The sequence below is a fragment of the Theobroma cacao genome, chromosome 3 (assembly GCF_000208745.1).
Source record: "Theobroma cacao cultivar B97-61/B2 chromosome 3, Criollo_cocoa_genome_V2, whole genome shotgun sequence".
Classification (NCBI taxonomy): Eukaryota; Viridiplantae; Streptophyta; class Magnoliopsida; order Malvales; family Malvaceae; genus Theobroma; species Theobroma cacao.
The window spans coordinates 29,742,543-29,756,507 of NC_030852.1; the positions used below are offsets into that span (position 1 = coordinate 29,742,543).

A 13,965-nucleotide genomic window follows, 5' to 3' on the forward strand; every position below is an offset into this window, starting at 1 on the left:
AATCATTTTGCTATCAGGGTACAATGGTTTTCTTTTTTAAAGTAGGAAATTACCTTATTTCAATTTTTAGTGGAATAAGACAAATTGCAGCAGGTGTTTTACCCAATTTTCTTTTCTGTAAAAAGGATATCCAATCTCCAGAAACAATAAATACAAAAAAATTCCCACCTTTTTTTTTCTCAATCAACGATTAAGAAATAAAACTGTACATTATTCCTTTATGACAACTATGAGAGCAAACCTTGCAACAAGCCGGGTAAAACCTATAAACAAGATGATACATATGAAAGATAAATATCCCCAAACCTATACCAGTCCCATGGAAGTCGTTTATTGATTTTCGCTCAACCTTCTGCGAGTGCCTTATCCTACTACAACTTCTCAAATCCTTTAATCTCTACTAAGCCTTCCCAGGTCCTTTTGCTGCGGACTAAGCATCCCTTGGTGGTTATCCACAAGATTATGCTCATTTCCAGCAGTGGTCATCCATGTGACAACTCCCTTTGGAAACTCTTTCTCTATTCTGAACCAGATTGACCTTCCTTCTCAGCAAATTGTCACAAATAGTAATAATCAATATCACTTATGTCATTACTGTTTGCTGCCTCTGAGCAAGGTCTTCATGTCTCTTGACAAGATCTTTCTGGCTCTCGCCATCAACACTTACGTCCTCATCTTTCCTAGTCAGGTATTTGTCAACTTGTGCAGCAGCTTGCCTTCCCTCTGAGATTGCCCACACAACTAATGACTGACCACGGCGACAATCTCCAGCAGCAAAGACTCCATTCACATTGGTTGCAAAGCGACCATACTCTGCCTTGAAGTTTGATCGGTTGTCTTGCTCCAAACCTAACTTGTCTGCCACCGTCTTTAAAATCAAAGAGCAAACAAATGGATGAGCAATGATCAAACCATGCAAATGCTTTTCTATAAATGTATATAGATTGAAAAAACTTATAGAACCGCACCAGGTTTATAATAAATATAACATCTTCAAGTAACATTACATTGTTGATCATAGCAGGAGTTGGGCTGCCTAAGTTAAATCAAATAATTGAAGGCACCAACTAGCATTCAGGTATCACTACAGAGGGCATTAAAACTTGATAGCCACAAAAGGATTATAAAAAGGGAGTGATCACAATACTCACCGACTCAGGCCCTAGGAACCCCATGGCTAGCAGGACTAAGTCAGCCTCAATTATTTCCACGGAACCCTCAACTTCTTTGAACTGGAACTTCCCACTGGCATCTTTTTCCCAACGCACTCGTACCACCTCAAGTCCTTTCAAAGTTCCATTCTCATCTCCCACAAATCTCTTAGTCAAAACTTCATAGGATCTTGGGTCTTTACCAAATTTGGCAGCAGCCTCTTGGTGTCCATAGTCTACACGGAATATGCGAGGCCACTACAATTCCATAAAAAAAAGGGTGGAATCAGTCACATAAGATGTCTAAACACTAAATATTCCATTTAAACTCTCAGCTCTTCCATTTAATATCCCTAAGCAAGCTTCCATCTTATAAATTTAAATTACTTGGGAACTGGTCACACTTAGCCTCAATAACAAAGCAACCAGACCAAGAAAAAAGGGATTTTACTGTCTAATGCATTTCGGTTGTCTAGAAGGAAAAAGAAAAACGAAATGAAATGAACATTTAGAAAAATGACAGCTACTATCATGATTAATAATCCATTAAGAACCTATATTCTTTTTCCTTTCACATATTAGAAAGCACAGCAAAAAATCATCAGGAAATGGAGGATCAACTGTCAAACCTGTGGCCAAGGATTGCCAGGAGCTCTAGTTCGTGGTGGCTGAGGAAGTAACTCAAGATTTACAATGCTACTACACCCATGGCGGATAGATGTCCCTATGCAATCTGTACCAGTGTCACCACCACCAATGACCACTACTTTCTTGCCCTTAGCAGATATATAGTTACCATCTTGGAGATTACTATCAAGCAAACTTTTACTGTTTGCATGAAGGAATTCCATTGCAAAATGAACACCAGATAAATTCCGTCCTGGAACAGGAAGGTCCCTGCATCAAATAAATAAATGCATTCAATTATTCACCCATGTTATAATGCATATTAGTTGATTATCTAAGTATTATTAAATTATCCTTTCTGGCTAAGCCATCATCATCTGATTGTTAAGAGTCAGAATCCATAGAGAAAGAAAGATTTTTAGCAAAAATACTGACACATCTCCAAATATGGTTGATAATCAACAGCTTTCTTCCATCTAGGATTTACCTGGGTTTTGTGGCTCCAACTGCCAAAACAATGGCATCATTTTCCTCTCGTAGCTGGTCAAGGGAATAGGAAGGGTCAATTCCAACATTTGCATTGACCACGAATTTAACTCCTTCCTCAGCCATAAGGTTAACCCGCCGTTGAACTACATCAACCTTGTCAGCCTTCATGTTAGGGACTCCATACATCATAAGCCCTCCAATTCTATCAGCACGCTCATACACAGTCACGGAGTGACCCATTCTATTTAGCTGATCAGCAGCAGCCAAACCAGCTGGTCCACTTCCGACAATAGCAATGCTTTTCCTGTAATCATAAACATATATCAAAATATACTTCTTTAGTGAACATGTAAACTTCTAAAACACATCAATCTTGTTCAAAGAAGCATAGGCATCTCAATCGAGTTATGCCACAAGATTTTAAAACTTCACTTGAACCCTCAACCAAGAAACTAATGAAGTGGTTTAAAATATAATGAAGTGGTTTAAAATGAACAACTTGAAATGTAACATAGCCCTCTAGTTATATATACTGAGGGAATAACAAGCCATACCCTGTTCTCTTGAGAGGAGGCCGTGGCACCATCCACCCTTCCTCAAATGCCTTGTCTATGATAGCACATTCAATGCCTTTGATGGACACAGGATTCTCAATAATACCCAGAACACAAGACCCTTCACATGGTGCAGGACACACTCGGCCAGTGAACTCTGGAAAGTTATTTGTTTCTAGAAGACGATCTAGTGCTTCACGCCACCTATTTTGATACACAAGCTCATTGAATTCAGGTATTTTGTTTCCAAGAGGGCATCCAGAGTTCTCCTGCATTTATGAAAATAAAAGAGATCTTAAATTTAAGCTGTGTTTTGTGTAATTCATTTCCAACATGACAAAGAAAAGAGTAAAAGTAGTAATGAATACCTGATGGCAGAAAGGAGTACCACAGTCCATGCAGCGAGCAGACTGTGTCTTTAAAAGTGGGCCAGGTTTTGATTCCTCCATGACCTCCTTCCAGTCATTCATCCGGACATTAGGATTCCTGTATTGGATGCCTTCACGCTCATAAGCAACAAAACCACGATGTTTCACAGCATCAGAAACCCGAGAAGGCCTCTTGACTGGTTTGGCCTCTCCTTCCTATAAGATCCAAAAGTCAAATTAGATCTAATCAAATAGTGCATGAAACCAATAGGCAGTATAAAGAAGATAGCAACCAAATACCAGAAAGAAGTGGGGAGCAATACACAAAGATGTAATACAAAATTAACAAATTGAAGATTTCTGGAGACGAGTTGAACACAAAAGAGAAAAAGAGAAAGAGGAAGAAGGCAGGTTTACCTCACCAACACTAAATTTTAATGAAAGAAATCAAATAGAAAAGAAAAAAGATAAAGTTAAATTGACAAAAGGAGGGAAGAGAAGCTAAATTGTGAGATGGAAGCAGAGACTTTGTAAAAGTAATATAAGAAAACATAGTAATAACAAATACAACATACCTGACTTGATTCCTCATTCATCAAATTAGCTGCTAACTTCTTGAGCTCTTCGAAAGCATCTTTCTCCACCAACTCTGCTTCGTCTCGCTCCTCAGCTTCTTTTGCAGCACGTTCCAATGCCTCCTTAGAGGCTTCCTCTTCTTTCACCTTTGCTAGAACGCGCTTGTAATCCCTGGGGAAGACTTTTATGAATTTGGGCAGAAGATTCTCAAAGTCAGCAAGTACTTCTCTGGCTAACTGGCTGTTTGTATGACGCTGATGTTGCTGAATCATCATTTTAAGAGTCATAATATCCTCCTCTTCTTCAACTTTATCAAGGTCTACCAGCTCAGGATTGCACCGAGATTGAAATTTCCCATCCACATCAAGCACATATGCAATACCACCACTCATACCTGCGGCAAAGTTCCTCCCAGTTTTCCCAAGCACAACAACAGTCCCACCTGTCATGTACTCGCAACCATGATCACCAACACCTTCTACAACTGCTTTGGCACCCGAATTACGAACACAAAATCTTTCTGCTGCCATTCCATTGAAATATGCTTCCCCACTAGTAGCTCCATAGAGAGCCACATTACCAATTACTATGTTTTCTTTAGGATCAAACCGGCTTCCTTTTGGAGGATAAACAACAATTTTGCCACCTGATAATCCTTTACCAACGTAGTCATTGCTATCGCCTTCAAGCTCCAGCATGATGCCAGGGCACATGAAAGAGCCCAGGCTCTGTCCTGCACTTCCTGAGAGTTTGATATGGATGGTACCAGCAGGAAGCCCTGCCGAGTGATAGCGCTTAGTTACTTCATGGCTAAGCATTGTTCCAACTGCACGGTTCACATTGCATATAGGTGTTTCAATGTATACAGGAAGACCTTTCTCTAGAGCAGCTTTAGATAGTTTAATGAGCTTTTGGTCCAAAGCCATATCCAAGCCATGATCCTGTTTTTGAATACAATATTGAGCAGCTTCAGGGCGAATGTCAGCAGCAGGTCTGAGTAATAAGGAGAGATCAATATTCTGAAGCTTCTCATTATTCCTTAGGACTTCCTTATCAACTTCAAGCATATCGGAACGGCCAACCATCTCATTAAGTGTTCGGAAACCAAGCTGAGACATTATCTCTCTCACCTCCTCGGCAAGCATAAAGAAAAAGTTAATGACATGTTCAGGTTCTCCAGCAAATTTTTCTCGAAGCACCGGATCTTGAGTAGCAATGCCAACAGGGCAGGTGTTTTTGTGGCATTTTCGCATCATGATGCAACCCAGAGTTATGAGAGGGGCCGTGCTGAAGCCAAACTCTTCAGCACCAAGAAGTGCAGCAATGGCCACATCTCTTCCTGTTTTAAGTTGGCCATCAGTCTGGAGAACAGTGCGGCCACGAAGATCATTGGCAACCAGAGTTTGGTGGGTCTCAGCTAAACCAAGTTCCCATGGGAGCCCAGCATTTTTTATGCCTGTCCATCGTGAGGCCCCGGTACCACCATCATGACCTGATATCAAGACATGGTCAGCATGCCCCTTGACAACTCCACTAGCAATTACTCCCACTCCAGCTTCAGATACTAGCTTCACACTGATTCGAGCCGATGGATTGGAATTCTAAAAAAACAAAGAATGAGTGTCAGAGAGACTAAAATCATAAAATATTACATCTTAGAAGCTCATAACCAACTCTGGTAAGGAAAGGAGTTAAAAATAGGCTACAAAAAAGCATATATATTCATGATACATGTAGAAACAAGTAAAAGAGCAGTAAACGCTCCTACCTTAAGATCATGAATTAGTTGCGCAAGGTCTTCAATTGAATAGATATCATGATGGGGAGGTGGGCTGATAAGTCCCACACCAGCTGTAGAGTTTCTGGTGACTGCAATATCTCCTATTACCTTATGACCAGGAAGTTCACCTCCTTCACCAGGCTTGGCACCCTGTGTAACAAAGAAAATTTTAGTCAAAAAATAATCAATCTACAAAGAATAATTTACTTCAGTTCATATCTTAACCTCACCAAATGTCAAATGTAGGTATCAGTTAAAGATGCAAAGTCACTCAGAGGTGCTTTGCGGACACAGCATCATCTGCCATGAACATAAATCCATAAACAAGAGGAACCTCTATTCCAATTGGAATACAGGCACTAAATACAAATAGACAAGCAATGGCAGAAACAACTAAACAACAGTACAGAACTCATAAACAATAAATATACCTGAGCCATTTTTATCTGTAATTCATCAGCATTTGTAAGGTAATAACTTGAAACTCCAAATCTCCCACTCGCAACCTGCTTAATGGCACTTCTTTTTGGATTCATCAAACCATCAGGCAGAGGTTCCATACGAGATGGTTGCTCACCTCCCTCACCTTTAAGCAAAATTTGAATAAAGAACATCAAGGTTTGGTTTTCCAACAATAAAAAATCATCATGCAGAAAAGCAACAATTAAAGGCATGATTATAGACAAGTATGCCCCAAAAACTACAGCTAAAGATCCCCCAATCCCCTCAAAACCCTCCACCAAAAAAAACAAAACAAAACAAAATAAAACAACCCACCAGAAAAAAGAAGATAAAAAAAAAAGAACATTTATATGCATTTCGAGGAAGAATATTTCAAAAAAGTCCAGGACCATAACTTCAAAATTTCCCACCATAGGATCAAAACCATTTTCAGGAACAAAGTGGGCCATAGGAATTTAAAATGAGCACATTTCTGATTAAATACTTCTGTAAGAACATACCTGTATTTGATTTCCCCCCTATTCTATTCATAGCAATAGCCAGCGTACTATGTGCCTCCAATGATATAGATCCATAACTCATGGCCCCAGTACAGAACCGTTTCACAATTTCACTGGCAGGTTCCACCTCATCCAATGGGATTTTCACCCCTGCCTCTTTGAACTTCAACATCCCACGCAGATTACAGGATTTGTTCAGTTGATGAATACGTTTGGCATATTCCTTGTATGCAGCAACACTATTGCTCCTAGCAGCTTCTTGCAGCTGTGCTATAGCAAGAGGATCATTCAGGTGTACTTCACCACCTTTCCTCCAGTGATAATCTCCAGGATTGGGCAGTGCCACAGCTTCTGCACTTCCTGGAGCAAGAGCCCGAGAAGGGAATGCTAACTCATGCAAATGAAGTGCATCACGAGCTAGCATCTCAAATGTTGCTCCTTCAACTCTGCTAGGAGTTCCTGCAAAGCACTTCTCAATCACTTCTGATGAAAGACCCAGAGCTTCAAAGATCTGAGCACCCTTGTATGAGGCCAAAGTAGATATTCCCATTTTGGCAAGAACCTTCATCATTCCATAGTTGCTTGCCTTGAAATACTTCTTAACCAGCTCATGCTTTGAGTAAAACTCACCACTAGATTTTGGAGGGATCTTGCCATCTACCTGTAATCTCCAAATGGCCTCTATGGCCAAGTATGGGCATATAGCATCCGCACCAAATCCAACCAGTGTGCAGAAATGGTGCACTTCACGGGGCTCTGCAGATTCAACTATCAATCCCACTCGAGTACGTTCAAGTTTTTTAACAAGATGGTGATGAACAGCACCAACTGCCAAGAGGGAGCTTACAGCAGCACGCTTTGACGAGAAGGCTACACATTTTAAGGACGGGAAATTAGTACCTTAAAGCATGATGAATCATGAAAAATAAAGAATGGGAAAGAGGAGGACAAGTGCAGTATCATGCCACATAACTTTCAATCAAAGATCACGAAAAAACTCTAGCTTTATTTATTAAGTGTTGGGAACAATGTAGTACCTCTGTCAGAAAGCACCAATAACGTATAACCTTCCTTAATTGCATCTCGTGCTTCAGCACAAATCCTGTCCAAGGTTTCCTCCAATCCCTTCCTCCCACGGTCCTTTGAATAAGTTATGTCAAGAACCTTACTACGCCAACCTCTGTAGTTCATCTTTTTAATTGCTTCTGTCTCTTCAACTGATAAAAGAGGCCCCTTCAGTGAAAGACGATGACATTGCTCTTCAGTTGTTTCCGTTAGATCCCCTTCTGGACCAATCATGCATTCCATGGATGTCACTATTTTCTCTCGAATGGGGTCGATCGGGGGATTAGTGACTTGAGCAAACATTTGCTTGAAATATTCAAAAGTAAGCTTCTCCCGATTGGACATAACTGCCAAAGGAGTATCATTTCCCATTGAACCCAGGGCCTCCGTTCCATCTTTAGCCATGGGAAGGAGCAGCATCTCCAAAGCCTCAACAGTGTAGCTGCATGGAGACCAGAAGTCGCGTATTACAGAGTTTCCCATAAAGGCATTGGGATTGAGTTAGTAGTAGAGCATGACAGAGAGTTACATACCCAAAAGCTTTCAACGGAGCCAATAAACCATGAATTCCCATGTGCTCCATATTGTCATCATCATTGGAAGCCTTTAAGTCACAGATTAAAGCATCAATGAGACTTGTTCACAAAAAAAAAAAAAAAACCTCTACTTTATAAAGCAGCAGCAGAAAACAGTAATAATAAAAAAAATTTGAAACACTTACGGGAATCGCTCCAGCTATTGCTGGAGTGACCCTCTCTGATTCTTGAACTGAATCAACTATGTTGTTGAGTTCAATTTTTTGGCTCTCAAGCCATTCACCATAAGGCCTAGCAAGTGAATATTGTTGCTTCAAGGCATCGTCATCGACAACAGTATGCTTCTCAAAATCTACCAGAAGCATCATCCCAGGGTTTAGTCTTCCTTTTCTAAGCACATCTTCAGGTGGAATATCCACAACACCAACCTCACTGGCCATGATGACTTGTCCACTATGTGTAACGTAAAACCGACCAGGACGGAGTCCATTACGATCCAATGTAGCTCCAAGGTAGCGACCATCAGTAACTGCATATAAGTTTTTCATCAGTTGAAGAAGGCTAAACATCATGTTAAATCATTTTGCCAAGTTATGGACAGCGTTTAATTACATGATATCAGGGCAGGTCCATCCCATGGCTCCATTAGAGCTGAGAAATACTCATACAGGGCCTTCCGATGAGGATCCATATTTTTGTCATTTTGCCAAGCTTCTGGAATCATCATCATAACTGCTTCTGGAAGACTTCTACCAGCTCGAACCAGAAGCTCAAGAACACCATCAAAAGCCCCTACAAGCCAAAGAAAAGGATGAAAGCAGATAATCAAATACATGTCAGTCCAATGGACACTGATAGCAACCAAAATTTTGAACTAGGAAAAGGGAGAAAATGCAAGTATGACAGAAGCATACATTTATGAGCACATAGGCATGTGACTAAACAAGAAGAGATGCACAAGTTTTTACCTGAATCAGATGAACTGGCATCCACGATGGGCAGAAGCTTTTTCATCTCATTCTTTGATAGCCCAAGCTCCTTGCACTTTAATAATCCCTCACGTGCCTTCATCCTGATAAAATTCAAGAAATTCAGCCAACACCCTTAAAGTACTAAAGATAAAAACAGAAAGGAACATATTATATACTATTTCATCAAACCAGCCAGTAAAACCATTTTCCTATTTTTCTTTCAGCTTATCTACACACAAAAAAATTTTATTACCAGCAGCCAATTGGCAATACCAAGATGCATTTGCACACAAGTCATGAAACATAAAGAAAATCTATTTTCTTTCACAAGTAGACACCACTTCTCCACACTAACATTGCAAGTAAAAATTTCTGGAATGAACAACAAATTGTCACATCCTGGAATCATATGACATCATATACCTGTTAAACAACAACTTTTAAGCAGAGACAGTCAAAACTCAAATCAGACACATACATTATTTGTTTTATTTATCAATTGTTACCATTAAGAGGAACAAGATATGGCATGTGACCAACAACAAATCAAATAGCGGAATGTAGAAATTTGACAAGTACAGAACTTAGCTAGCAATGGGATTATTAAGTAGCTTCATTTATCGTGAAGAGGAAGATCTTCTCTAAGTTTACTATCAGTACTATATAATATCCTCTCAACCATTCCAGAAAAAAAAAAAGGAAAAAAATAGTAAAAATCTACACATACACAGATTAATCCAAAACTTGTGAGTTTCCCTACTACATACCAGTTTACATTGCCTCTGAGTGTATTAATCTCCCCATTATGGCCCAAGACACGCATTGGTTGGGCACGATCCCAACTAGGAAATGTATTTGTTGAAAATCGAGAGTGTATCTGCATCAACAAAAGGATCACAATTGTTATTCACAACTTCCTCTACTCTGCTAGGAATCTAGGATCTGGTTTGAAAATGCGCACACAAATCTCTGTTCAGGGCATTTCAACAATGGTATACTGCAGTGCCTAGACATAAATATCACAACCCTAAGCTACCTTGCCCAGACACAAATTTCCTTTCCACCAGTAAATGGAAGTTTCATCCTCAAACAACCGATCATAGAGAGCATTGCAGCAATTTTCTGCAAACATGATTTACTTGACAATGAGGTTTCTTACCAACTCACCCAAAGCATCCAATCCAGCATCCAAATTCAAATAGTTATCAAGGGAGTGGAAGAACTTAAGAGATCATTCAAACTTCAATCCCTCAGAAGTCATCCCTCAACCTTGCATCCCTTCAGTTACCGGTGGTTCCATGCTGTTTGAAGTATTGAGTTAGTGGAGAACGAAAGAAAGTGAATGGATAAAATATTTACCAGGGCCATGTAGCTCGTAAACCTTTCATTGCCAAGATCTGCATAATAGTAGTTTTGCAGTTGATCAGGCTTTAACTGCCCCTTATAAACAACAGTCCTGTACAGGCCAGATTAAGGTGTGAATAATCTTCACATGCAAAACCATTGGACAAAATTTCTTGCTTTAACAAAATCCAGCTTTCTAAAGAACAAACCTTGAGGAAAGTGAACATATATAAAAGTCCCTAACACCACCATGTTGGAGGTTTAATGCAGCTCGGATAGCAACCATTGAAACCCTCCTTAGTATGTACATCTGGAAAACAGTTACTGTGTTAGTGATATAGTCGAACAAATAGAAACAACTTGTCGTGCACTTCACTCTTAGTACATGATTACCCTGGAAAAACTCCATAATCTGAATTTTATACTCCAATCCAGAAATGATCTTGCTTTATTTTTTCCAGCAAATTGATGATAAAGGGCACTTGTAAAATGTTAACACACAAAATGAAAAACCTACCTGCTGTTCAAGGTCAGCCTTTGATCTAGGTGTAGGTGTAAGAAACACTTGCTCAATAACTGGCTCTGTCTGCAAAGCAGCATTGCCCAATCCTGAGTTATCTGTTGGTACAGAACGCCACCCAAGGACTCTATGACCAAGGGACTCAGCAACCTGAAAAAACCAATCAAATTTGGGTCAAGAAATGCTGTATAAACATGAAGCAAATTTTGGTTAAGAAATGCTGTATAAACATGAATTGCTGCCAGATGACATCCACTATGGTTGCCATTCCAATTACAGATGAAAAAATGATAAATCCTTGAAATTCGCTTTCAAGATACCGGAAAAGGATACTCTGTTGGACTGAAGCATTTTAAAATTACATAAAAAAAAGGAGTGACAAGTGGCAAGAAAGTCAATAGAAAAAGTAAATATAAAACAAAAATTTACTTATTATTACTTAATATACACACAAAAAAGGACTGCTAATCAAACAAAACACTTACTAGCAAGTTGTGAAGATTAATTAATAATAAATCAAAGAACAGCTCTTTCAGTATATACATTACCTTAGTGAATACATTTTTGCTTTCTTCCCTTCGGCTCTCAGATGTGGGCAAAAAGAACATGCCCACCCCGTATTCCCCCGATGGTGGCAACTCAAACCCAACATCCCTTGCAACCTGTCGCAGATAATAAAAAATGCTCAAAAAAACCAGCATTTGTTCTATTAATTACTCTGATTAATAAAACAAATAAATATGGGCTTTAAGAGACCCACTCCATTTATTATTCCTTTCGCACACTCACATCAAAAGTGGTAAAAAGAAATGATAAACAATCCATTCTACTATTCCACGGAATTAAATTCCAAACATAATTTTTAGGGAAGAAGATACTTTAAAGAAACAAAAAAGCTAAAAGTAGATAGCGAAACAATAAAACAAACAAACAAACCTCCTTATAGAAATCATGCGGAAGCGCCACAAGAATCCCAGCACCATCACCAGTGTTTGTCTCACATCCACAAGCCCCTCTATGAGACATCCGTATCAACATCTCCAAAGCATCCGTTATCTAACAAATTCCATCAAAAATCAAAACAAAGCTTAAACATCACCAAATACGAACACATAAACGTACATAAAAGAAAAATACATTAAAATATACACGTCTCCTGAAAACGTACAGTTTTGCGGCTGCTGCCACCGGATAGCTCAGCAACAAACCCGACCCCACACGAGTCCTTATCAAAAGACGGATCATAAAGACCCAGTGGCTTCTCAGGCACCCCGGATAATGAGGACCGCACCACGACCCGGAGTTTTGGGGCCTTACCCGGCCCGTCCGACTGCCATAAGTGTAACCTCTCCGATCCAGACCCCCTCAATCGAGTCCCTAAGAATTTCTTCTCCAAAGCCGCCGAGCACTTTTTCGTAACTGAACATCGAGCGGTTCTAGTTTTACGGCGGCTCGAGGGGGCGACATTCAGCTGAGGAGTGATGGAGGATTTGTTTAGTGACGGGAGTGAGTAAGAGCCATTTCGAAGCTGAAGAAGAGAGTTAAAGGCCGACGCCGATGACATTATTCAGAGACCGTTTTTCAAATCCGATTTTCTTTGAATGGTAATTCCTTGATTGTTAGTTTTCGATAAAATTAATATTTCGGACTGAAAGTTTATCTCCTTTTTCAGATTTACATCCGTTTTTTCAGATTTACATCCGTTAAACGGATCCAGAGAGATTTGAAAAGAGATCTGAAAATCTACGGATTTTGAAAGATTTTTATAATGGTTTCTCGAGAAAAAAGTGTTGAGATTTTTCTGATTAGAATTTCAAATCCAGTTTAAGGAAACGAAATCCTTCAAACGAACAAATTTTTATACAATTATGAAAAATCTCGTTGTCACGTGCAGATTATTCAAGATCGAACTGCGAACCTCGATGAAATTAGAAAACGAAATTATATGACTCAACTATTAAAATCGCAACAAACAAAAAAAAAACCCAGAGACCCAATCAGAGAACAAGAAAAAGATTTTGAACAGAACAACTTGGGAGCCTGCCCTTTAGGCAGTTCTCTAAAGAGATGAGACTGGATTTATAGAGAAAAAATTTAGAAAAAAAAAAGAGTATTTTTTTTAGTGAGAGGAGTGTGGGGACCACGACTAGGAAGCTCTAAATTTACCCAGCAATACTCTCGCCACTTTCTAGAGACGTGACAGCTCAGGGTTTCATCAAACAGCCACGTGTAGGTTACATCGTATGCGGCACGCGACAGCCGCTCATGGTGGGTCCCTCGACGAGGGGATAGACGCCTTGGGCGTGGCTGCTTTTCTTGTTGAGGTGCTTTTGGAAGAGGGAGTTAGGTTGGGCTCCGAGCCTCCACAGGTTGTCTCACTGTAAAAAAAAAAAAAGTTTAAATATTAAAAGGTAGTTTGTTTCACTCCTCTTTAATTGGGAAAGTCAATTACTGATTACTTTTAAAATGCAATTAAAAATAGGATAAGAAAATTTTAAAAATATTGGGTGGAGAATGTGGTTACAAGTATTTGTAGGGGGTTGCCTTTTCAATGACTAATATGTCTCGCTTAAATCCATTCATATCTTCTTTTCTTTTTCTCATTAACTTTAAATTTATCTTTTTATCATTTGAAAAAATTTACATCCTTTTAGCAAAGTTTTTCGTTATTTTCTCTAAGCAAAGCAACCATAGCATTTATAGGTACGAAGAACTTGAAAGTAAACAACAAATTTCTTGAATAATTATCCAATTTTATTTTATAACTTAAGAATAAAAAAATAAATATATAATTAATTTTTTTTAAATGTCTATAAATATCTTGTAATCACATATTTTATATTATTTGATCTAATTAAATAAACTTAAAATATTTTATAATTAAATTCAAATAATAAAATTTCTATTCATCATAAATTCAAATATAATTCAAAAAATAATTTTAAAATATCTACTATCTTATTTCGAATGCAACTAATAATTTTTTATATTAAATTTTGAAACATAATAACAACAATTAATT

At 38.8% G+C, this 13,965-nt stretch overlaps 1 protein-coding gene across 2 annotated transcripts; it reads right to left on the minus strand.

Moving 5' to 3' along the window:
* LOC18605743 (glutamate synthase 1 [NADH], chloroplastic) lies at positions 85–12,980 on the minus strand. Of its 2 annotated transcripts, XM_007038947.2 has the most exons (22): positions 12,112–12,980; positions 11,880–11,999; positions 11,492–11,605; positions 10,941–11,093; positions 10,633–10,733; positions 10,439–10,535; positions 9,847–9,956; positions 9,077–9,180; positions 8,721–8,900; positions 8,294–8,637; positions 8,106–8,176; positions 7,545–8,014; positions 6,508–7,377; positions 5,977–6,131; positions 5,534–5,695; positions 3,765–5,366; positions 3,190–3,405; positions 2,822–3,090; positions 2,266–2,571; positions 1,781–2,048; positions 1,152–1,409; positions 85–868 (listed from the first exon to the last, which is right to left on the minus strand). In XM_007038947.2, exons 1-22 carry the CDS (start codon positions 12,505–12,507, stop codon positions 584–586), a joined length of 6,651 nt encoding a protein of 2,216 aa, XP_007039009.2. In that variant the 5' UTR covers positions 12,508–12,980; the 3' UTR covers positions 85–583. The 2 variants fall into 2 exon arrangements, with proteins under 2 accessions (XP_007039009.2, XP_017972849.1); XM_018117360.1 differs by lacking the exons at positions 10,439–10,535; positions 10,633–10,733; positions 10,941–11,093; ... (1 more) ...; positions 11,880–11,999; positions 12,112–12,980 and adding an exon at positions 10,247–10,334.

What these genes read in the sequence shown, in the direction of transcription:
- LOC18605743 (XM_007038947.2), bottom strand. Translation starts at nt 12,507, where the DNA reads ATGTCATCGGCGTCGGCCTTTAACTCTCTTCTTCAGCTTCGAAATGGC. An exon ending in CAATAGCTGGAGCGATTCCC is followed by an intron (nt 8,177 to 8,293) that starts GTAAGTGTTTCA and finishes TGTGACTTAAAG; the next exon opens with GCTTCCAATGATGATGACAA. An exon ending in GTTGGAGCCACAAAACCCAG is followed by an intron (nt 2,049 to 2,265) that starts GTAAATCCTAGA and finishes TATTTGATGCAG; the next exon opens with GGACCTTCCTGTTCCAGGAC.